General features: G+C 39.8%; 1 protein-coding gene across 11 annotated transcripts in view; it reads right to left on the reverse strand.

Annotated features, from left to right (window-relative positions):
• The window catches only part of CEP128 (centrosomal protein 128), a 475,959-nt gene that overhangs the window by 301,731 nt on the left and 150,360 nt on the right, over nt 1-23,868 (reverse strand). For all 11 annotated transcript variants that reach the window (XM_061429611.1, XM_061429609.1, XM_061429607.1 and 8 more), the window contains 2 exons: nt 11,388-11,738; nt 2,969-3,619 (listed from right to left, as the gene is read on the reverse strand). In XM_061429611.1, the coding sequence (XP_061285595.1) occupies nt 2,969-3,619; nt 11,388-11,738 (1,002 nt within the window). The remainder of the gene's footprint in view (nt 1-2,968; nt 3,620-11,387; nt 11,739-23,868) is intronic.

Below are 23,868 nucleotides of genomic sequence, written 5' to 3' on the forward strand. Positions count from 1 at the left end.
CTCGGAAAATCTAAGCTCCAGTCGAGGAACTGCTACCAAACAAGCAGCCTGTGGTCATCGATTCCTTTCCCTCCACTCTCTGGTTCCCTTGTCCGTGACACTTCTTCAGTGGTAGCCACGCGGGAGCACATTACCTGCTCCCAGACTGGCCTCGCGCGGTTGGTACCAGCCTTCACCACCACGAACAACTCACTGCACAGCCGCTGTACTCAAGATTCATATCAACAACCCGAGTCCATCCCTATCAACCTTCCCTAGCTTACTGAGCTCTTTTAGAACCTTCAGAGGAAGACACGCCCTGTCTCCTGCTGAAATCTACCCACTCTGTTATTAGTCCGCCGCCGCCGCCAAGTCGCTTCAGTCGTGTCCGACTCTGTGCGACCCCACCGACTGCAGCCTATCAGGCTTCTCTGTCCATGGGATTCTCCAGGCAAGAACACTGGAGTGGGTTGCCATTTCCTTCTCCATTATTGGTCCAGCCCCTCACATCTCCCCACAGACCTTCTCCCCCAAGTTGTGACAAATGGAACGAACACATTTAGTTCATCTTTTAGCCTGTCTGCTGCACTGATACTCATGACTATACTCTTCTGAAATGTCCTCCTTAGGTTTACAAGACACCATTCTCTTCTGGTTCTCCTCCTGTGTCGCATGTGGTTCTGTGTTCTGTATTTCCTAGGAACTCTTTCTCAGTTTGCTCGATTCTTCCCTTAAACAGTGGTGTTCTAGAATTTCATCCTCTTATTTCTCCTTGCATAATGTCATCCAAACCCTGTGATTTCAACTACCAACAATGGGTTACTGGCTCCCAAACATCTAACTTGAATCTCAACTTACTCCTCAACTTCTAACCCACTACGTAGTAAACCGTTCCACCTAGACTTTCATGATTAAGTTTAAGGTCTCTTCACCTAACTCACAACATGCTAAGAAGCTGGATTTGACATTACTCTCTCCAAATATGTTGCTCTGTCTATATTATCCATCTGGACAAACAGCTTCATTATCCAACTAGTCACCCAAAACTAAAGCTAGCCAGTCTAGAGTCTAAATCTTTTCCAGTACAGCAATGTAGTTAAGAACTCAAGTATCTGACTACCTTAGTTCAAGCCCTACCTCTATTACTCTCCAGTGTAAGATCTTGGAAAAGTTACTTCTCACGTCTGAATTTCTTCATTGGAGAGAAATTAACATCACACAATCTACAGAGATGATGTATTAAATGAGTAATACAGATAAAGTTCTTACAGTGATAAAACCAGCACAACCTAAGTGCTGAAAAAAATGTCTGCTAGTATTATTATTGTCACAACCAACCAATCAATATATGATATGTATTTTATTTTCTATATATGTATTCATATATATGTGTGTGTGTGTGTATATATTTATATATATATTATATATATGCTGCTGCTAAGTCACTTCAGTCATGTCCGACTCTGTGAAACCCCATAGACGGCAGCCCACCAGGCTTCCCCATCCCTGGGATTCTCTAGGCAAGAACACTGGAGTGGGTTGCCATTTCCTTCTCCAGTGCATGACAGTGAAAAGTGAAAATGAAGTCTCTCAGTTGTGTCCAACTCCTAGCGACCCCATGGACTGTAGCCTACCAGGCTGCTCCATCCATGGGATTTCCAGGCAAGAGTACTGGAGTGGGTTGCCATTGCCTTCTCCGATACATATATATATATGTGTATTCTCTTCTCCATATCTCTGATTCTGCTTTTGCTTATGGACTCACCAACACTGAAAGACTGTTATGCCATACTTCACCAATATCAAAAGATACAGTTTTTTCACATTTTACCTTCTCTGCCTCCGGATGTTATCTTACAGTTGACATCATGTCACATTTTCATAGGCGTTAATTTGTTTTCCTAAGCACAGAGCAATCATCCACCTTACAAATGACAGTGTCTTAGGCTACATGAAATAGAATGCAGGCCTCTTACCTATTTCTTCCAGCTTCACATTCTGCTCTGCCCACCCCAACTTAAATAACTCCAAATTCACTACTCCCAGTAGACTAAACAGGACTAAAGAAAAATTAATAAATTAGCTGAAAACATTCTACAAGTGTAGCTTAATTATAGTTAATAATTTCATCTTTATCACAAGCATTTTTATGGTAGTTGCATTTCAAGGAATTTTGAGAAAAAATATAATTAATCTTTACAGATTTATGCATGTATTCACCTATTCAATAAGATATTTTTAATGTTCCAGGAACTGGGCACTAGGGATATAGTTGTAAACAAGAGTCAAATCCCAATCCTCATGGAATTCTCATACTAATAAAAGGAGATTAAAAAATAAACAGTATGAAATCTATATCATATGATGATGTATAACTAAAGCAGGAAGGGGGGATAGATTTATCACACTCCTGACAATCATGTTATGAGATGACTCCCCTGCATGTGATAACTGCCAATATAATGATATATACATCTTTGAAATACTTCCTCAAATCCAAGATCTCAATTACACATTTACCCAGGCAATTCTGACTTGGAAAAGAAGGGGTAAATCTCAAAAAGCCTTGGGTTTGCAAAACCCACAGGCCGATCCTCTTTAGTTACCATGCTAATAGGGGCCATGGTTACAGCTTCTATGGCCTTGACAAGTCTTTGCCTTTTATATTTTAGAAGATCATAAATGTTGAATGTGGGCACATTTCAGGCCCATGACTCACTGCCACCTCTGTCTGCCTTTCCTGAACTCCCCGAACAGCTAACCGTTCTTTTTAAAGGGTTTCAGTCCTCTGCAATAGGTGCTCCCAGGTGGCCGCTATAACTCATTTCAACCTGGCCGAACAGGCACGAATACGCCTCTTTATTGTTAGTTTTATCTCCCCTTCAGTGCTTGGGAATACAGAACGATCTCTAAAAGTTTACGCTTTATTAACTTCATGAGCCACCAGAAAATTTCCTCCAGTATCATCAGGATAACTCAGCGCAGGTACCTTCAGGGTCCTAATATGATTCTCAGCCTCACTCTTTTCCTTCTTGAAGTGCTTCATCAGCTCCTGGATATTGTGTTCGTGTTTTGTTTTCACACTCTGCAATGACGATGTGAGATCTTCCAGCTCCCGCTGATGAACATCTCTTTCGAGCTTTAACTGACTAATGATTGTAGCTGTTTCCTCATCTTTAGATTTCGCTTGTGTCCTGAGGTCAGAAAGGTTCTTGAGGACCTCTTTCCTGGCTCTCTGTTCCTCCGCCAATTTATTTGCGAGGTCTGCCCGGATGGCACTCAAGTCCTTGATGGCCTCTTGCATCTCAAGAAGTTGAGCTTTGTCCTTGGCCTGGCTCTCCTTCAGCTCTGCAATCTGTTCCTCCAGGTGAGCTTTCTCAGCTTTCAACTGGCTTTGAATCTGCTTCTGTTTTTTCAATTCACCTTCTAGCCTATGGATGGTATCCAGGGAATCCTTGACTTCCAGTTCAAGATCAGCTTGATGAGACTTCACATCACTTAGCTTCTGCTCCTTACAATGAAGCTCCTCCTCTTGAAGGGCACGCTTGGTCAGCACATCATTCAATTCCTTTCGGAGATTCTCTATTTGTTGCAGCGCTGCATAAAGCTGGCTTTTCAGTTCATCCTTTTCTTTTAGAATCTATCAGATTAGGAACAGAAAGCAAAAATTACTGTAAAATTCACCATATACACTGCCAGAAAACAAAATAAAGTTTAAGCCACAAGGAGAAGAAAATTTCATAAAATAATACTTTGTATTTTTTCTGGTTTTAAATAAAAAATATTTTTTAGGCTAGAAAAAGGCAGAAAAATACAATTGCTCTGAAGTAGTACCACACTGAGATATATGTTTCAGATTTTCATCACCAAAATGCATCAATCCATGATCATGAATAATTACTTAAAGGTAAGATAAAATTGAGCAGAAGAATGGGAAAAAAAGACTCCAGTTATTATTTACCAGAGATTAAAATAATACAATGTTACTTAAAATAACAATGATTTGCATTTCAATGGCACACTTTTCAAAAGGAGAAACCTCAAAACAGATAGGGAAGATAATGTGAAGAAGAATGTAGATACAGAAAGGTTTTGGTACAATCAGTCACTGTTAATCAAATAATGTGATTTGATTAGTGACAAGAAACACACCAGTATGTAATGCAGAGGTCTTTAAGTTAAAGGTAGAAATAAGGTTAATTTAAGAGTTGGAAAGGTTGGGAAGGGACTCATGAGAAAAGTCAAAGGACCAAAAGGCCATCACCCTCTGCCAGCCTCTTTGGGTGTTAGGGCTATTGCTCAGGGACAAAGGCCAAGAACTAACCCTTTAATCCTCACGGTCCATTGATGCAAATGAAAAAGCCAACAGCTAAGGCAGCTGAAACTGTCCCCTCTCCCCCAACACTGACACCAATAGCATCTCCGTACTTGTTTACTGATGCCTACCATAGTTTGAACCCAGGAAAAAAAAAAATTAAGATTCTCATTTTAGAATTAGAAATGAGTTAAAATGCAAATACTTTAAGACATTTTTATACTTTATATTTTGCACCTCAGTGTGAAACAATTCATGATAAAATAAGTCCATCACTTCAAAAAAATGGTCTCCTCAAATTTCTAACAGGGAGAAAGAGCATGAAGCTAACATGAGAAATAATAAAAGGGAGTGATTAAGCAGCTGAGCTCTGTCCAGGAGAACTGGATTCTCAGCCCAGGCATAAGTAGTTCTATGGCCTTAAAGAAATTGTTTATCTTTATAAAGATAATAAAAGCTACATCATAGGGCTGTAATGAAGACAACTGGGAAGGGGGAAGTAAAGAGAGGGGGTGGGATTTAAGTTTAAGGAGAAACCAGGAGTCTCCAGGAGGTACTTATGCAAGACAGTGATCAAAACTGTGAAGAGAGGGGTTCACTGATAAACTATTGTTCCAGATTGAAAAGTCTCTAGAACACAGGGGAAAGAGTTCACTTCAGAGAGAATTTAAGGCAGGAAAAATGGCTAGAAATAATCATAAGCCTAAGGGCGGATGTTGGAGAGAAAATGGCAACCCACTCCAGTATTCTTGCCTGAGAAATCCCATGGACAGAGGAGCCTGGTGGGCTATAGTCCAGGGGGTCGAAAAAGAGCTGGACATGACTGAGTGGCTAAACAAGGGCAGATGTATTCTTTTTCTATTGCAGTGTAACAAATTCCAACAAATTCCATGGCTTAAAACAACACCACCCATATATTATCTCACTGTTTCCATAGATTGTCAATCCTGGCAAGCAATTCTGCCTTCCATCTCCTGATGCTAAAATCAAGGTGTCAGCTAACCTGGGCTCTTATCTGGAGGCTCTGAGGGAGAATCCACTTCCAAGCTCATTCATGGTGTTGGCAAAATTTAGTTCTGTGCCCCTAGGACATGGGTCCCTGTTACCTTTGCTAGCTTTGGGCCAGCTGTTTTTCTGAGCTTCTAAAAGCCACTCACACTCCGTGGCTTATGGACTCCTCTGTCCCTGAAGCCAGTGACATTCCATACGGAATCCTTCTCAAGTTTTGAATCCCTCTGACTTCCCCTTCTCCCAACAATCAGAAAGATTTATCTGCTTTGAAGGGCTCCTGAGATTAGACTAGGCCCATTCAGACAATCTCCTAATCTTAAAATCAACCGTGCCATATAACATCATCATGGTACTGATATTTCATCCATATTCTCAGCTTCCAGAAACTAGGCTGAGGTATCTTTGGGAGGTCACTCTATGCACCACATTAAAGAAGACAAAACTGACAGAATCCAGCGTTGGCTGTAAGGCTAACATAAGGAGGGACCTGAGAATAGGGGAGGCAGCTCAAATACAGTGATTGACCTTTGGAACAGATAACATAGGCCCCTGACCTTGAGTTAAGAGACTTCCATGCAGCCCTGAAGATTATCAGTAAAAATCGTGTACTTAAGATGAAGTTGTAGCAGATAAAATGTCTTTGATTGCAAAATACTATATTTATTTTTGTCACATGATGGAAAGAGCAGAGATAGGGTGTTTCAAGATGAGTCCTTCAAAGCTCAGACTCTACCACCTCCACAACTCTCCAGGTTTCGCCTGCACCTTCAGTGTTCCAAGCGTTACATCAATTCAGGACAGCAGTGACAGCCTTAGAGCAGTCACAGACTATGTTGGTCAAGTTTGGAATTTCTTTGGCAATATACATACTAAAAGCTAAGTAACTTCTATTTTCTTTTGGTTAATCCTTGGCTAGTAGCCATAGCCCAAGATTTGTCTAGACATTGACTTCGTGTCTGAAAATGTCAGTGTCCTAACCACCACCTCAGTATCCTGGAGATTCCTGGGGGCCCTCAGTTGAATAACCTTTGTCTTGAGGGAATTCAAAATAATGGACTTGGGTCTCCTTTGGTGAGAAATGCTTGAGTAGAAGTGCCTGGGCCTGAGAAATCAGGCTTGTTTTTTTTTACCTCATTTAAATTTCTGCTAAATGTCCTACCTCCCTCTCTTACTTGGACTAACTTTAGCATAGACAGACAATTTGGCTTTTCCAACTCTGAAAGACTTCAAATTACCAGGCTCAGTAAACATGGACTAAAGATAGCAGATTTTCAGACTCCCAACACCCCAAGATCTTTCTCTCTGCTTTTAGACAGCCCAGTTTCAAGCTGTGCTTGTCGTTCTCTTCTGGGAGTTTTCTAACGGCTGCAATAAGTACACAACAGACTCCAACATCCTCAAGTTTTCCTGAAGTGAAGTGAAAGTCGCTCAGTCATGTCCGACTCTTTGCAACCCCATGGACTGACTATACAGTCCATGGAATTCTCCAGGCCAGAATACTCGAGTGGGTAGCCTTTCACTTCTCCAGGACATCTTCCCAACCCAGGGATCAAACCCAGGTCTGCTGCATTGTAGGCGGATTCTTTACCAGCTGAGCCACCAGGGAAGCCCTAAGTCATTAACCTACTGGTCACTTAATACCATCCCCTGAAGCACATCATCAAGACCCAAAGGTATGACTTCCAATGGCTCAATTATTTCCAATAGCATGGTAAGGTTTTCCAGCTTTCCCTTGAGAAAAGTCTGATCATCCCTGTCCTCACCCTACTTCTCCACGTAGTCAATCATTTTAGGTTTGTTCACTTACAGCTCCTTACTCTGAGAATTGATGTTTCATATCAGCTTGGATTTTTTTCAGCTGCAAGTAAGAGAAAACTCCAATTCAAGCTAGCTTAAACTACAAGGTGATTTACCATCATTCCAAGCAGAACTCTCCAGACCCAGTATGTCAGAGCTCTAGGTCCACTGCTCTGCATCGCTCTCAGCAATACCTTCCCTCCTAATGAGGCTGCAGTCTCAGGATCATCGCAGGACAGCCTCAGCCATTTCTGGCATCACAGTCAAACACAATAATGTTCAGAGAAGGAGGACATCTCCCTCCTAGCGTATTTTTTTTAGGAATGAGTAACATTTTTCAGAAGGTCCCCAACAGTCTTCATAGTTCACCCTTCAGATGAAGAATAGTTCTTGATCAGAAGAGGGCTAGATGCCTAGCAACTGGCCTATGTTAATTTTTTTTTTTTAATGTGATGGAATGAATTGAGCTGGGGTCAGTGAAGAAACCAAGATCACTAGAGGAGCCAATATACATGATATTCTATGTAGGTTTTACTGGTACCACTCAAGAGCAGCAACAGAATAAGTAGAGAGTTAGGTAGATCCCAGACTGAAGATCAGTAAAATGTGTGGGGTGGAAGTTAAGAAACTGAAGATGCCGGTGAACATGTCACCAGATTAGCTTTTCATGAAGTCCAGTCTGAGAAGGAAAAAAAACTGATTTCAAGAAACAGTTGGTCAACCAATGGAATGTAGGAAGATGAAACTCCGATGGTAATAGTTAAAAGAGGAGAAAGGAATAAAACTAATGTGGACAGTAAGAGACTGAAATTTTAGAACTAAAGATCTGAACACAAATTATAGATGATGACAAATTTTAGCCACAGAAATTACCTGCAGAGTGATTTGAAGGTCACTATACAATAGGAAGTTAGTGAAATATAAAAACACAGAGACCAATGGGCTGCTGACTTAAACTTGGAGATCACCAATGATAATAGCAAAATTATATATAATGAAACAGGTTGAAGGGAAGCCAGGGGTGAAAATTCTTGAGAAAAGTGGAGGTTTAATGGAGACATAGTAGCAGTCAGGAAAAATGGGAAGGGAATGTTCTAACTGAACACTGTTTCCACTGAAGAAGAGCTATAGGGGAAGATTATGAGAGGAGGATTGAAAATGGGTGGTGTGATGCCAAAGGAATCATACTGCTTAAAACCATGGTGATTTATAGGAACAGGAATCAACTCCTCAAAGGCCTATCAAGTATGTACAGTTCTTTTTCCTTTTTTTTAAGGAACCAAAAGGTAGACAAGAAAAATTTTTAAAGAAAACAAAAGTTATTTTTCTGCACGGAAGGAAACATGCAGAAAGACTGCCGGGTTATACTAACATATCAGTACTCTAGCCTTTCTTAAATTGCTTATGACAAGACTGCATACACATTTAGAAAGTGTGCACTTTAGCACTGATCCTCCTTACTTTTCAACCATTAAGAAATTCACATTTGAAAAGACAGTATATATTACATACAGCTCTTTTATTTCCCTCAGCATGAAAGCAATACACAGAAGGAAAAGATGGCAATTTAAGATTCTCGAAGTCAAATATTATCAAGGAAAAAGCTCAATACATGGGCAAGTAAATTATCCTGCCAATTCAATAAGAAAAAACACAACCTAAGAATCACTCCCATTATCCATGTTAAAAAAAAAAAAACAAACAAACAAACATGAATTTGGAAACATTCAGAAAAGCATACATTATGATCAAAACCCAAATTGAAATTTTTTCCTTATTATTTTTAAAGTACATATAAAAACCAATGACTTCAAAAGCACTTTAAAGGAAAAAAGGCAAAAAATCATAATTCTTGACTAGATTATTTATATCAATAGAATGCTAGGCCTTCTAGTGAATGTTATATATAATGATAGAATGTTACGCCATCTATGTATCTCTGAAGAATATCATGATTCCCTGATGTAACCATTCATGTCAGTGTCTTTTAAGAAAAGTATACATACTGACCTGTCTGGATTTTTTCTGCAATGATATGCTATTTATTTGATGTGCCATATGCTTCAATAATGAAACAGTTTTGTAATATGATATATATCTGACATCTTACCAAGATTTCATAATGTAATGTAAAAAGCAGGAAAAAAAAAAATAAGAGCAATAGTTAAGAGAATAAAAGCTTTTGGCTTTCTAATGAATTTTAAGTGGCACATCTTAAAGCAGAAAATAAGTGAACCTGGAAAAAGATAGATGGAAGTAGGCAAGGAACTATTTTGAAAATGCAAAGACTACATCTGTTGAGCACATGAAAGGGCTCAATAAAGTTACTTATTAAACAATTAATCCATTCTCTATAACATGCTTTATTTGTAAACCAGTATCATTTTCACCTTAACATACACTTCCAAATATACCCTGGAGTCACTTTTGGAAAGTAATTTGTCCCAAAAACACAAAATGTGAGTAGACTGTCTTACTACTGCCCTAAGGTGGTTTTCTGTTTTATTCAAAATTAAATATTCTTCAGAGGCATTATTCAGTAAGGTATTAAAGATACACTTTTTCCAAAGTGATTTACAATGTATTTCCATATCACAGACTTACTGGACACTTGAATTTGCAGTAGAATATCTGTTACCCTTTCTTCTTTGATTAACCATTGCTCTAACTGCGACATGCTGCATTAATTTTTAAGGCTTTTAAAGTGGAAATTACAATGCCTGCTGTGATAATTGTAATACTACCCTAACTGTGGCAATCACTTTAAAACTACTTCTTTGCTTATCATTAGCAATGCTAAGTGATAAAAATAATTTTAGCAGGAGTATTCTGGGAAGTGATTGTTTAACAATTTTTAATATTTAAACAGCTCAATCGAGAAAACTCTCCTGGATTAAGGTACTGTCTGATGACATGGGCCCTTCTAAATTTCCTCTCATTAAGTAAAATCCCCAGATGGCTCTCAATCAGTCAATTTCCCCAACCACTCTTCTCTCTCCCTACCTCCGTTATAGGCAGACTCATTGAACCAATTGCCAAACCAGGCTGACAACAGAATAATCAAGGTAGACCAATCTCCTGGGATCAAATCAATTCAGATTCAAGTCTGAAAGCTTCAGAAGGGCTTTACCTTGGGGCAACGAGTCACCTATTAAGTGTCAGGTGGGTTAAAGTGAAAAGCATTCCACAGTCAGTGAAAAGTGATCACTTTCTCCATATTTTATATCTCCAAGAAATTCGTATGTAAAAATACAAGCATCGTGTCCATGACAGCTCATCTGTCATGAAACAAGCATCCGTCATTCTTAAGTGCTGACAATTGATTTTATAGGTGTAAATGCCCTACATTTTGCTTTCTTTTGAAAGAAAGTCAACTTATCCAAATGATTATTCTTCTGAAACAGAGTTCTTGACAAGTGACAAATGACAATGCAGAAGTGATAAACCAAGACTAAACATGGATAAAAATCAATCATGACTTTCCTGCTTATTATCTTATAAACATCTGGGTTTAATTCAATGCAAAGATATAGTTGAGAATCAACACAGGAGCATAAATTCCATTTAAAATAACTGATTGTACAAGAGAAAAGATGACGTTAAATGTATACACAGATCAATGAAATGCTTTTTGTTGCTATCAAAGGAGCACAAAAGTCTTCAAGAGGCTTGAGATTTGACAATATTGCTCAGTGAGATTATCAGTGTTACTCACTTAACTAAAATTATAGTTGCTGCCAGAAAATGGTCCAGCAGTAATAACTGCATCTTAAATGCTTCTTTCCAACCAATACTGAAGTTGAGATATACAAATAAATGAGATTTTAAAATACATTCACTGGAGGAAAAGACATGTGATATTAAGGAAGATTTTGTGATTTTCTTCCATTTGGATATTAAAGAATAATTTCCAATTAGGGCAGGGCAACCCACTCCCATGGACAGAGGAGCCTGGCTGGCTACAGTCCATGGGTTCACAAAGAATCAGACACGACTAATCAACTCAGCACGGGGAGCACTGGGGAACTAAACACTAAAATAGATGAGGAGAGTGGATCTGTTTTAAGGGTTAACTCTGCAAAGCCACAGAATGTTAAACTACTACAAAAGCTGTACAAAGATTTTATCTTTGTACCTTGAGATAGTCAAGACACAGAGACTCTTCTATCAAGAACCTCTTGATAGGTCACACACACAGCACAGCACTCAAGAGTTTGTTCAAAGGACAAATGAGTGAATGGTTGGTCACAGCAGAAATCATTCCTCAGGAATGTGGCTTTTGTACCTGATTATTCTTCTCTGACAGTTGATCGAGACTTTCAGATTGTTTCTCCAGCGTGCGTTCTAACTTCTTATGCTTAAGCTTCCACTGCCTAATGGACTCCTGAGCTTTCAGCTTCAGCTCCTCTCTCCTCTTCTCTGCCTCCTGTCTCAGGCCCTCAGACTGCTGGAACTCCAGAAGGTATTGCTCGGCCTGCTTGGTGGCCTCCTCGGCGTGCTGAGTCAGCTTCGTGATCTGCAGGTCAGCACGCTTGTGTTTGGCATCACACGTCTCAAAGTGCTTCTGGATCTCCGTCAGTTCATCCAACATCTCTAGCTGCTGTTTTTCCCTGTTCTCCAATTCACGGGTTAAATTCTAGGAATAAAGCATGTGAAGGATCAGGAACATGTTCTTGTTTACATTGGATGTATAATATATCATCAAACAGGAGTCACTAATGTCATCAAATTAGCAATCCATCTAGAAAATATGATCCTTCCCCATGTATTTCATGATCATATTAATTGAGAGTAATTTGTTATAAAAATATTCTCATTTTTAGACTACTGCATTATTCAAGAAGGGAAACTGTTTTTTTCCCCAATTGACTGTCACTAAAACAGAAAGCCTCGTTGATGAGAAAAACAACATGTATTACTTTAGTAAGAATCTAGTGTCTTGTACAATGAAAGAAATGTCAATGTTTTAGAATTTGTCAGATTGTCAGAGCAATTATATGCCATTATACATAATGCTTCACTTTCTGACAGCAAATAAAATTTTGTGATAATAAAATAAAAATCTGTAACAAAAAAAGAACATTGATGATAGAATCACCAGTATAGACGATACTGTAATATGAAAGTCCATTTAAAAGTGATAAATTACTTATAGATAGGTTATTTGACTGGAAATACATAATGTTATAAGTTGATGAACTTATCTCAAGCTATACAAATCAATGAAGGACAGATTTTCAATTTATAAACTTAAATTTACATGGAATACTTACCTATTCAAGAAAAGAACTTGAACTCTTAAAATCTAGTTTCTCTAAACCAGTGGTAGCAGTCGTTTAGCCGCTAAGTCAGGTCCAACTCTTGTGACCCTATGGACTGTAGCCCGCCAGGCTCCTCAGTCCATGAGATTTCCCAGGCAAGAATACTGGAGTGGGTTGCCATTTCCTTCTCCAGGAGATCTTCCCGACCCAGGAGGGAACCAGTTTCTCCTGAATTGGCAGGCAGATTCTTCACCAATTGAGCCACCAGGGGAGCCCCCTCCCCAAACCAGAGTTGGTCAATAACACACTTGGAACTTACACTAAATCATCATGATTCAAATGCATTTTTAATTTGAGAAGAGTGGTGAGCAAATACTGATTTTTTAACTTCAAAAATGAGAGTACATTATATAACGTTTTATACAAATAAAAGAATGTTATCATCATTAACATTAAGCCACTCTTGTAAAGTTCTGGAAGCCAGTGAGAAGTTCAGAAACAAGTGCCTACGATGCATCTCATAAGCTGCTCCTTCTGAGCCTTAGTTTCAAATACCTGTGGTTACAAAAGTAACACGAAAAGGTCATATGTTCAAGTAAGATTGGGTTCAGGAAGCTAAAATGACTGTGAGCTAGACAAACAATAAAATATCACCTACACGGTCCTAAAGCACCTATAAACAGACTGGAAACACTTACAAACCTCCTCTAACAGCAGATTATCAGTTCCACATTCAGCATCCCTCAACTGTGGCTCAAATCAAGTTAAATATCGTTTCTCTCATGATTAAAGTCATGATTTGACATTATGGCAACAACATATAAATAATGCCTCGAAAACAAGAGGTTTGCATTTGCTCAGTTTGCTAAATCCAACGCAGCTTGGAAGCAATGAGTCACTCCTTTATCCCTCCAAACAAAACAGTAAAATGAGAACTGTGCACTTGTTTGTGTGGAAAATTCTAAAATGAGATCAGAAAACCCTAGTGATAGTGGTTTACCCTTTTGCCCTGATCTAAAAGTTTTACCACTACACCAGAAATCAACTTTATTAAACAAGCAGTATTCAAGTGGTTTCTACATCAACAGAGAGATCCCATTTTTACACCCACAACAAAGACTTAGGAAAATGGTTATACTTCTGATGTGTTAGGCACATAGTTTATAAAAAGGTTAATAAGATCTGGCTTCAACACCAAAGAAGATGATAATCTAAGTGGGGAGATATTCCCACTAACAACTAAATTACAACAGTGGTAGTACAAGGTGCTAAAATATGATGGACATTTATTTGAACGCATTTATATTTTACAGTGTGGCTGGGGAGGGTCTCTCTTAGGCGGTGACATAAGAGTTGAGATCTATACCAGTCCAAGTTCGATGGGTGCACTGGGATGACCCTGAGGGAGGGGATGGGAATGGAGGCGGGAGGGGGATTCAGGATGGGGGACACATGTACACCCATGGCTGATTCATGTCAATGTATGGCAAAAATAACACATAATACTGTACAGTTATTAGCCTCCAATTAAAATAATTAATTTTTAAAAAAAGAATTGCAATCTAAATGAGACAGAGCCAGTAATAATGGTAACAGCAACGACGATGACTACAACTAAGGTTTACTGAGCAGTTAAGTTGGGCAAGGGATAGTACAAATGCTTTATATGAATTACTTCACTCCGTCCCACCATAAAACTAAAGTAAGGCACTCTTATTATCTTGATTTGAGTAACAGTCAATCACCACTTGCAACTTGCCCGAGATCACATACCTAAGAAGTAAGGGCACAGAATTCAGACTCAGACAGTCTGAGTCCAGAGCCCACGTTTTCAACTCTTTACCAAGCTTTCAGACTTCCAGATGGACCCTAACTCCACATGTCTACAGTCACTCACTCCTATAGACCTATCCTAGTGGTTTGTTTTTGTTTTTTTTTCAGAACCGTCACCTTTGAAGCAAGAGTATATCCAACCCCCTTTCCCCCATTATCTCCTCCTTTGGCTTTATCTACCCATCTGCCCAATTCCCTTTTCTCCTAATACATTTGCTCTTCATTGCCAAGATGAGATGAGATTCCTTTTACTGGCTTGAGATTCAGGCTCTTTAACCTAACTTACTTATTTCGCTTTAGCCACTCTCCTGCTTACATCTCAAACTCCTTTTAAACCTATTCACCTACTGAACTCGAATAGCAAAACCAACATCTCTGTAGGACCTAAGAAAAAATCTCCTATTTCCCATATCAGGTTACTGAGTCCTCCAAGGAAAATCACAAATGAGTATCAGGGAACTTGATGAGACACTGAAAGCCACCCTCGGTGCCCAGAAATTCTTCAGCATGCCCCTACCTGGTCTGGTGTGCTCTCTCTGAACCTACCAGCTTTTTCACTCACTGTGGCATACATAATAATCTAGCTCTCCCCCTGAAAAATAACACTGAGGCTACTAGGCAAGACACCCCCCAAATTTCCTACATGTACCATCCTGAAATCTTCCCAGTGGTTAAGGAAAAGGGACCTTTCTTCTTCAGACAAATGAGCCTACCTGGGTTCCTTCCTTCCACATCCATCAAGGACTTCATCACCCCAGTTATGCCTTCTCTTTTCCTACTATATCATTCTTATCTACTATTCTCATCTTTAAAACCAAAACAAAAAACTAATTTTTTAAGTGTAACAAACAAAAAACCTTTATCAATCTGACATGATCTTCTAACCAGCATCCTGTCCTCTTCCAGTTAAAAACTTCTGCAAAGAGCAGTCCACACTGATGCCCCACAATCTTATTTCCAATCCACTTCTCAATTCACTGGCTCTGGTTTCCAGCCTGATCACACAATTAAAATAACTCTCATCAAGATCCCCAAAGATAACCTAAAGCCAAATACAGCAGGCTCTACAAATCTTTCCTACTATCGTTGTTGCATGTGACACTGCCAATCACTTCTTCTTCCCGTGTTTCTTCTTCCTTGACTTTCATAATACACTCTTCACTAGTTCTCCTTTTTCTTTCATAATCTCCTTTCCTGGGCCTCTTCAACTATTTGGCTTTTAAATAGAGATACCTGTACAGGGTTCTAGTATTAAGCATCATTCCATCTATAAAACGTCTTTGGTGGTAAATAAGTATGTAGGTAAACAGAGATTTAAGTGATTCCTAATTCAGACACAGGCTGATCTTAATTCCAGATTTTTAAATATCTAGTTGCATAATGACCCTCTACACTTGATAATCCCATAGGCATCTTAATTTTAGCACATCAAAAAAGTGAATTCACTGGATGCCCAACTCCTAACAAAAAGACAGTCCTATTAAAACAGCAGTAAATCTCCACTGAGGGAGGGTAAAAATGGAGCTGCACTTGTGTATTTAAACACAGTGAGAGAGTCAGAAATAGCTGCTGTAAGAAAAGAGAACATGAACAAGAGAGAAATGTTTAAAAGCTGACAAACAGAAGTAAAGTTTGAGACAATTTGATTGAGACAATTAGATTGTCTCAAATTTACAAAGGACCCAAGAGTAGATGAAATTCTTCAAATTTCTCCAGCAACTCTTTTGAATCCAGAATTAAAATAAATCCAGCATTATTTATCCTCTGTTAATTACAGAGCAACAAGAATAGGCACAGGATTAATAAATGCAAGCCCAGGGCTTAACAAAATAAATTCCTTTTGTTCTCACATTTTAAAACTGCAGACTTTCATATTAACAGATAACAGACAATAATTCACTTTGAAGAATATGTGAAAACACCGTGGCACTGACTGGATGTGTGAGTGAGAGTGAACAGAAAGGGGTGGGTCTTACTATAAACAAGGTGGCTATCACTCTTGATGGGAAAGTAGGTTTCAATCTGAACAGCATGAACCAGCCTCCAGCTGCCCTGAGTCTGGAAACTGTTGCTACTGCTTTGCTCCTGTCAATCTGACTGCATCATGCTTCACGTAAAACTTACCAGAGAATTCCTTCCTATATTCATTCCTCATTCCTTGGTGGAGTCTATTCAGTCACTTTTTTGACATTCTCTTTAATCCATCTTCCTCGAAAAACCCATCAGAATCATCTAGTTATAATAAACATTTCTCCCTCATCAATCAAAAGATTATTCTATAGAACCCTCAAGACAATTCCTCCAATAAACACACATACACAGAGCACACGTGAAGCGTACACATACATCATTAATGCCTGGATAAATGCTACGAAGGTAGGCACATATAGTAAACATTAGTATCCTATGTACTGCGTGAAACACTAAATGGAAAGCAATTTTATTATTTATTCCATTATGATTATTTTCAATTCCAACAATACTATCATACATTCCTGGAAGCATCTTCTACCCTGAAGAACCTTTTATATATTTAAACTGTGTAAAATTATCTCAGCTACTAAACTAGGTGGTTAAATTTTATATCACTTAATTAACCCATTATTTATTTCCCACTATATAAGTACCATCAAAGATAAGAACAAACCAAAGTAACAGAAACATACTTTTTACCAAGAATTCCTTCCAGCAGGAGGGGAGGGGAAAACTTGAGAATCCTATAGGAAACCTTTCAGAGTCTGTGGTTGGACCTGAGAATTAAACTAACAAAAAGCTCCAAAATCACCGCAGATGGTGACTGCAGCCATGAAATTAAACGACACTTATTCCTTGGAAGGAAAGTTATGACCAACCTAGATAGTATATTCAAAAGCAGAGACATTACTTTGCCAACAAAGATCCATCTAGTCAAGGCTATGGTTTTTCCAGTGGTCATGTATGGATGTGAGAGTTGGACTGTGAAGAAGGCTGAGTGCCGAAGAATTGATGCTTTTGAACTGTGGTGTTGGAGAAGACTCTTGAGAGTCCCTTGGACTGCAAGGAGATCCAACCAGTCCATTCTAAAGGAAGTCAGTCCTAGGTATTCTCTGGAAGGACTGATGCTAAAGCTGAAACTCCAGTACTTTGGCCACCTCATGAGAAGAGTTGACTCATTGGAAAAGACTCATGATGCTGGGAGGGATCGGGGGCAGGAGGAGAAGGGGACGACAGAGGATGAGATGGATGGATGGCATCACCGACTCGATGGACGTGAGTTTGAATGAAATCCGGGAGTTGGTGATGGACAGGGAGGCCTGGCGTGCTGCAATTCATGGGGTCGCAAACAGTCAGACACGACTGAGCAACTGAACTGAACTGAAGATAGATTAACAGGAGAAAAGAATATGAATTTTATTTAATCTGCTAAGTCACTTCAGTCGTGTCTGACTCTGGCGACCCCATAGACGGCAGCCTACCAGGCTCCCCCATCCCTGGGATTCTCCAGGCAAGAACACTGGAGTGGGTTGCCATTTCCTTCTCCAATGCATGAAAGTGAAAAATAAAAGGGAAGTCGCTCAGTCATGTCCGACTCTTAGCGACCCCATGGACTGCAGCCTACCAGGCTCCTCCGTCCATGGGATTTTCCAGGCAAGAGTACTGGAGTGGGGTGCCACTGCCTTCTCCGATACATAGGAGCCATCACAGCAAAAAAGAAGATCCGAAGAAGTGGTTAGGACTGAGAGCTTATATACTTGTTAATAAAGAATTTGTGGAGAGATGACAAGATAAAAGAAAAGGAATTTAATAATAGAAAAGTGACTAGGAAATCTATGGGGAAAATGAATGGAAGATAAGAGGACTGATGCTGAAGCTCCAATACTTTGGCCACCTAGTGCAAAGAGCCAACTCACTGGAAAAGACCCTGATGCTGGGAAAGATTGAGGGCAGGTGGAGAAGGGGATGACAGGGGATGAGACGGTTGGAAGGCACCACCAACTCAATGGACATGAGCTTGAGCAAACTCCAGGAAATACAGGACAGGGAAGCCTGGTGTGCTGCAGTCCATTGGATTGCAAGGAGATGGACACAGCTGAGCCACTGAACGGCAAGGGTTATTTTAGGTTTGTTTGTACAGATCCATTTTGGCATCAACTCCCAGTTTTCCTTCATGAGAATGCTCTTCTTTTCCTGGTACAGGGAGGGCACCTTCCTCGTGGGAAATACTGACTTGTTTTTAGGTACAATGAGGGGGTCACAGACCCCTTTTCTGCACCTCCTTTGTTCTCAAGCGCCTCAGCTGAATAAAATCAATACACCAACATGGCATAATTTGGGGTAACATGCTCTGATCTCCTTCAGGTTACATTACCAAAAAATTTATGAACGCTCCAATTTACTAAAACTTTATACATTTGAATGGATTTTTCTCTTGCCTTCTTCAGATGGGAAAATATATTAATGGGTAGCTGTATAACGGTCTCAGGTTTGCTGACAGCTAGGATTCACAGAACTAGAAGCATACAGTTGTACTTATGCTAAGACTTATTAGAGTGAGAAGAAGCAAGGCAAACCAGCAAAAGGAAAAGGGCACGCAGGGCAGGCCAGTGGAAACCAGGTGCCCAGGAGCCTCCTTCCCAGGGGGACTCACACAAGACACGCTCAGTTCTTCCAGCCGTGAATTCTGACCCTTGCGAAGTGCTGTCTACCAGGGAAGCTCATTAGAGACTCAGTGCCCAAAGGTTTAATTAGGGCCTGGTCACTTAGGTACTACCTGCCTCGTGTGGGTGCTCAGTCACTTCAGTCATGTCCGACTCTTTGTGACCCTATGGACTATAGCCGCCAGGTTCCTCTGTCCATGGGGATTCTCCAGGCAAGAATACTGGAGAGGGCTGCCGCACCCTCCTCCGGGGGAGCTTTCCGACCCAGGGATGGGAGTGATGTCTCTTATGTCTTCTGCATTTGCAGGTGGGTTCTAATGCCTAGTACTGTATATCAAAATCTCAGACTCCTAGGAACAAAGCAGGTGTTCAGTAGAAACCACATTTGTTTGTACAAAATGTCCAAGCACAGTGAGCTACCTTTATTACTTAGGGAAGATTTCATATCAGTGTAGAGAAATGATTATCACTCCAGTTCCTGGATGCCAGACAAACACCTACCTTGCAAGCAGACCCTCCTGAGGAAAGCTGCCTCAGGTCTACTAACCTTAATTCCTCTCTTCCAAATAGTAAAATGGCCAAAGGACAAACAGAAAGGAAAAATTAAGGCCCTAAATAAGTTCTTAATTAAAAAATAATTAACTATAAATAATACCTGTAAAATAATGCATATAGAAGATAGTAGAAAAGAACACTCTCCCTTTAAAATTGATTGGCTTTGGCTGCCACTGGCTCCCTTTTTAATAGCTGCAGTGGTTGTATTCAAATTCTAAGAAAACTAGACAACCCATTCATATGAATAAGGCATTAAAACACAAATTAGACCAAGAAAAAGAGAGATTCTATTAAAAATATAACATGGATAGGACCCACCATACTCTCTAGCTTTAACCGATCACACACCTAAGAACATAATTTTACATATTTTGATTACAAAAGGATATTTATCGCTTGAAAGTACAAAAGTGGAAAAATTGGATATGGTAGGAGAATAATGGAGCAAATTTACAGAATTAAGAAATCAGCTCTGTCTGGCATACAAAAATCTCTCCACCCACCTTCTTTCTATTTCTCATATTCATGAAGAATTGTTAAGCCTACATTTAAAACATTTTCCATGAGGGATTAGGGACAAAAGGTCTTATACCTATGGTATAGGTGGTAACAATGATCATTTGTTCACCGATGTAACTAAAATACAATTAAATACAATTTCTCCTCTACTCTTAATTGACAATCAACACACACAAAAGATTGGGCACCTTAGTGAACATTTAAAACTGAAAACCTGGCCCCAAATAAACCAGGGTACAGTAAATGGGTGTTCAGTTGCTTCAGTCGTGTCTGACTCTTTGTGACCTTATGGATCATAGCCCACCAGGCTCCTCTGTCCGTGGGATTCTCCAGGCAAGAACACTGGAGTGGGTTACAGTGAATGGTATAAATTTAAAATAAACATTTCCACATATAGTATTATGTACTTCTTGTGAAAACTTGTAACAGTACCGAAAAAAACAGCTAGACTTAAAAGCCTCAAAAGTAATACCTACAGGGAGACAGTAGCATACCATGGAAAGCACATGGCTAACAGACTTGAGTTCAAATCCTAGCGCTGCCAGTCTGTGACCTTAGAAGAACTGCTTACAGTCTGTGAACCTAAGTAACATGTAAATTCATAAAATGGACTCAATAACATCTACAGCACAGAAGAATGATAACCTACACGAGATCACTTAGATAAAGCATGTGGAAGAATCACTGGCACATTTCAGGATATCTTTTTATTACTATCTAAAGACAATTTAGAATTAGAGAGGCAATCCAACACCTACCTTTAGAGATAAGGAAACTGAAGGCAGTGGAAGATAAAGTGATCAATCCAAGATAAGGAAGCGAGTTTTCAGCTGAGAAAGGACTAGCCATAGGGTCCCTACTATTCAAACTGAAATTGATTCCACTTCACCATATTACTGGATACCAACCAAACAATCTTTTTTAATAAATAAATTGCCATGTTCCTTCCTAAGACAGATGGAAATCCTGAACAGGAATCATACAATCCCAGATGCATAGATGTTTCTAGAACTTTTTTTTGAAAAAGAGACAAGAACCCCAGGATAAGGTGGGTTAAAACAGAACCAGGAAAAGTACTGAATGAGAAATATTGATTGGGGCAAACATGAGAGCCGGTGGGAAGCACCATGGTAGCTACAGAAACAGGAGTTAAGTCACTAAATTTAAGAGAACATATTCTGATTAGCAAGACCTTATAAAGAAGGAGATATAAGGACACAACAGGCAAACTAAAGTGTAAAGAAAAAAAAGATTTGGTAACTGGTGGAAAGGAAATGAGCACTTGTGACCAATGACAGCTCGGGCAGGAGCCACAGAATGAGCTAGCCAGCAGAGGCTGCTCACAAAGAGCGACAGCTCAACTTCTCACTTGCCCACAGGCAAGTAAGAGTAACAGCTCAACTTTTCACCTGCCCACTTGTATCTCTCACAAGCATGCTATCACTAGCAAACTCACTCTTTGCCTGCACCCCGCAAAACAGTAATGCTCAAGAGGGCTAAAAAAGATTGGAAAATAAGTTGAGAAATCAGGGTTGGGGGGGATGTTAAAATCCAGTTTGAGCTCTCAGTAGTTTTTGAGCAAGACAGTAACATGATCAGATATGTGCCTGAGAAAGAATAATCACCAAAGGACATTATCCTAATGTTAGGATATTAAAATATTATAGCAACATTAAAAATAATTGAAGATCATCCTTTTGAAGCAGGAATGGACTTTGAGAACCAATTCTTCTCTCATCTGATTTTAGTTTTAGCAACAAATTTGATGGAGCTGGTTTAAAATAGACAAGAACCAACAGTGGCATTTAAGAGACTAGAAAAGGAAAAGGGAAAAAAAAAAAAACTACTTGTCAGACTTTCTAAAGAAAATACAGATATGTTTCCATTCAGTCCAATAAATACTTACTGCATTCAGCAACAACCAAGCTGCCAAGACACAAAAATGAATCAGCAGCATGGTTCTATGTTTTACTACTCCAGATATCCATACAACTGAGTTGGGGAAACAGACATGTAACCATTACTTTGAATAAATGTGATATATGCAAGCAATTGCTTCTTCTCTATTTCAAATTTTGTCTCCCTTCCCTATTTGTGCTGCCAAATATATACTTACGTTTCACTTTTCAGTGTCTTTATCTAATTAAGTAATGGTTTCTAACAATAATTATTTGTCCAAAGGAAAGACCCCTGAACTAATGACATTAAGGAGTGACAAAGGGAACAAAAAGAAGGTGACTGAATGGCTGCTACTGAATGTACTAGACAGAGAAAGCAAGGGCAGGATGGGGAAGAGAGAGAAAGAGACAGAGAGAAAAGGAATGCTCACGACAGCCAATCCCAAACTGAAACAATGACCAACACCACTAAGGCAAGAGCGTGCCTAGCAGTCCTGTCCTGTTTGCCTTTGACGTCTTAGGAAAAGGAGTACATCAAGGCTGTATATTGTCACCCTGTTCATTTAACTTATATGCAGAGTATATCATGAGAAACGCTGGATTGGAAGAAACACAAGCTGGGATCAAGATTGCCAGGAGAAATATCAATAACCTCAGATATACAGATGACACCACCCTTATGGCAGAAAGTGAAGAGGAACTCAAAAGCCTCTTGATGAAAGTGAAAGTGGAGAGTGAAAAAGTTGGCTTAAAGCTCAACATTCAGAAAACGAAGATCATGGCATCCGGTCCCATCACTTCATGGGAAATAGATGGGGAAACAGTGGAAAAAATGTCAGACTTTATTTTGGAGGGCTCCAAAATCACTGCAGATGGTGACTGCAGCCATGAAATTAAAAGACACTTACTCCTTGGAAGCAAAGTTATGACTAACCTAGATAGCATATTCAAAAGCAGAGACATTACTTTGCCAACAAAGGTTCGTCTAGTCAAGGCTATGGTTTTTCCTGTGGTCATGTATGGATGTGAGAGTTGGACTGTCAAGAAGGCTGAGTGCCGAAGAATTGATGCTTTTGAACTGTGGTGTTGCAGAAGACTCTTGAGAGTCCCTTGGACTGCAAGAAGATCCAACCAGTCCATTCTGAAGGAGATCAGCCCTGGGATTTCTTTGGAAGGAATGATGCTAAAGCTGAAACTCCAGTACTTTGGCCACCTCATGCGAAGAGTTGACTCACTGGAAAAGACTCTGATGCTGGGAGGGATTGGGGGCAAGAGGAGAAGGGGACGACAGAGGATGAGATGGCTGGATGGCATCACCGACTCGATGGACATGAGTCTGAATGAAATCCGGGAGTCGGTGATGGACAGGGAGGCCTGGTGTGCTGTGATTCATGGGGTCGCAAAGAGTCGGACATGACTGAGCAACTGATCTGATCTGATCTGATCAAGAAAGACATGTCCTTAACACTGGTGTTGGTAGGAGAAACAGGGTTGAAAGGAGGATGAGTGAAAGTCTCTCAGTCGTGTCCGAATCCTTTGCAACCCCATTGATTATACAGTCCAAGGAACTCTCCAGGCCAGAATACTGGAGTGGTAGCTGTTTCTGTACTCCAAGGGATCTTCCCAACCCAAGATCAAACCCAGGTCTCCCACATTACAGACGGATTCTTTACCAGTTGAGTCACCAGGGAAGCCCAAGAATATTGGAGTGGGTAGCCTATCTCTTCTCCAGTGGATCTTCCCAACCCAGGAATTGAACCGGGGTCTCCCACATTGCAGGCAGATTCTTTACCAGCTGAACTACCAGGGAATCCAGAAACAAGTATGAAGAAGAGGAAAAAGATTAATAAGAGAATCTGATCAAGAAGACGCCTCTGACAAATACGCACAAATAAAGCATTTCATAAGAATTCAAAATAATTTGTTCCTGTAATGTTTGAAAAAAAATTAGGGCAAGCCAAATAGAAATATAATCACTTGTGAGGCTCATGCTTACTAATAAAAAATACAACAGTTGTACATATACATACACACCTTTTAGTGTACTAGAGCAAACACATATA

This window comes from Bos javanicus, chromosome 10, assembly GCF_032452875.1.
Source record: "Bos javanicus breed banteng chromosome 10, ARS-OSU_banteng_1.0, whole genome shotgun sequence".
NCBI lineage: Eukaryota > Metazoa > Chordata > Mammalia > Artiodactyla > Bovidae > Bos > Bos javanicus.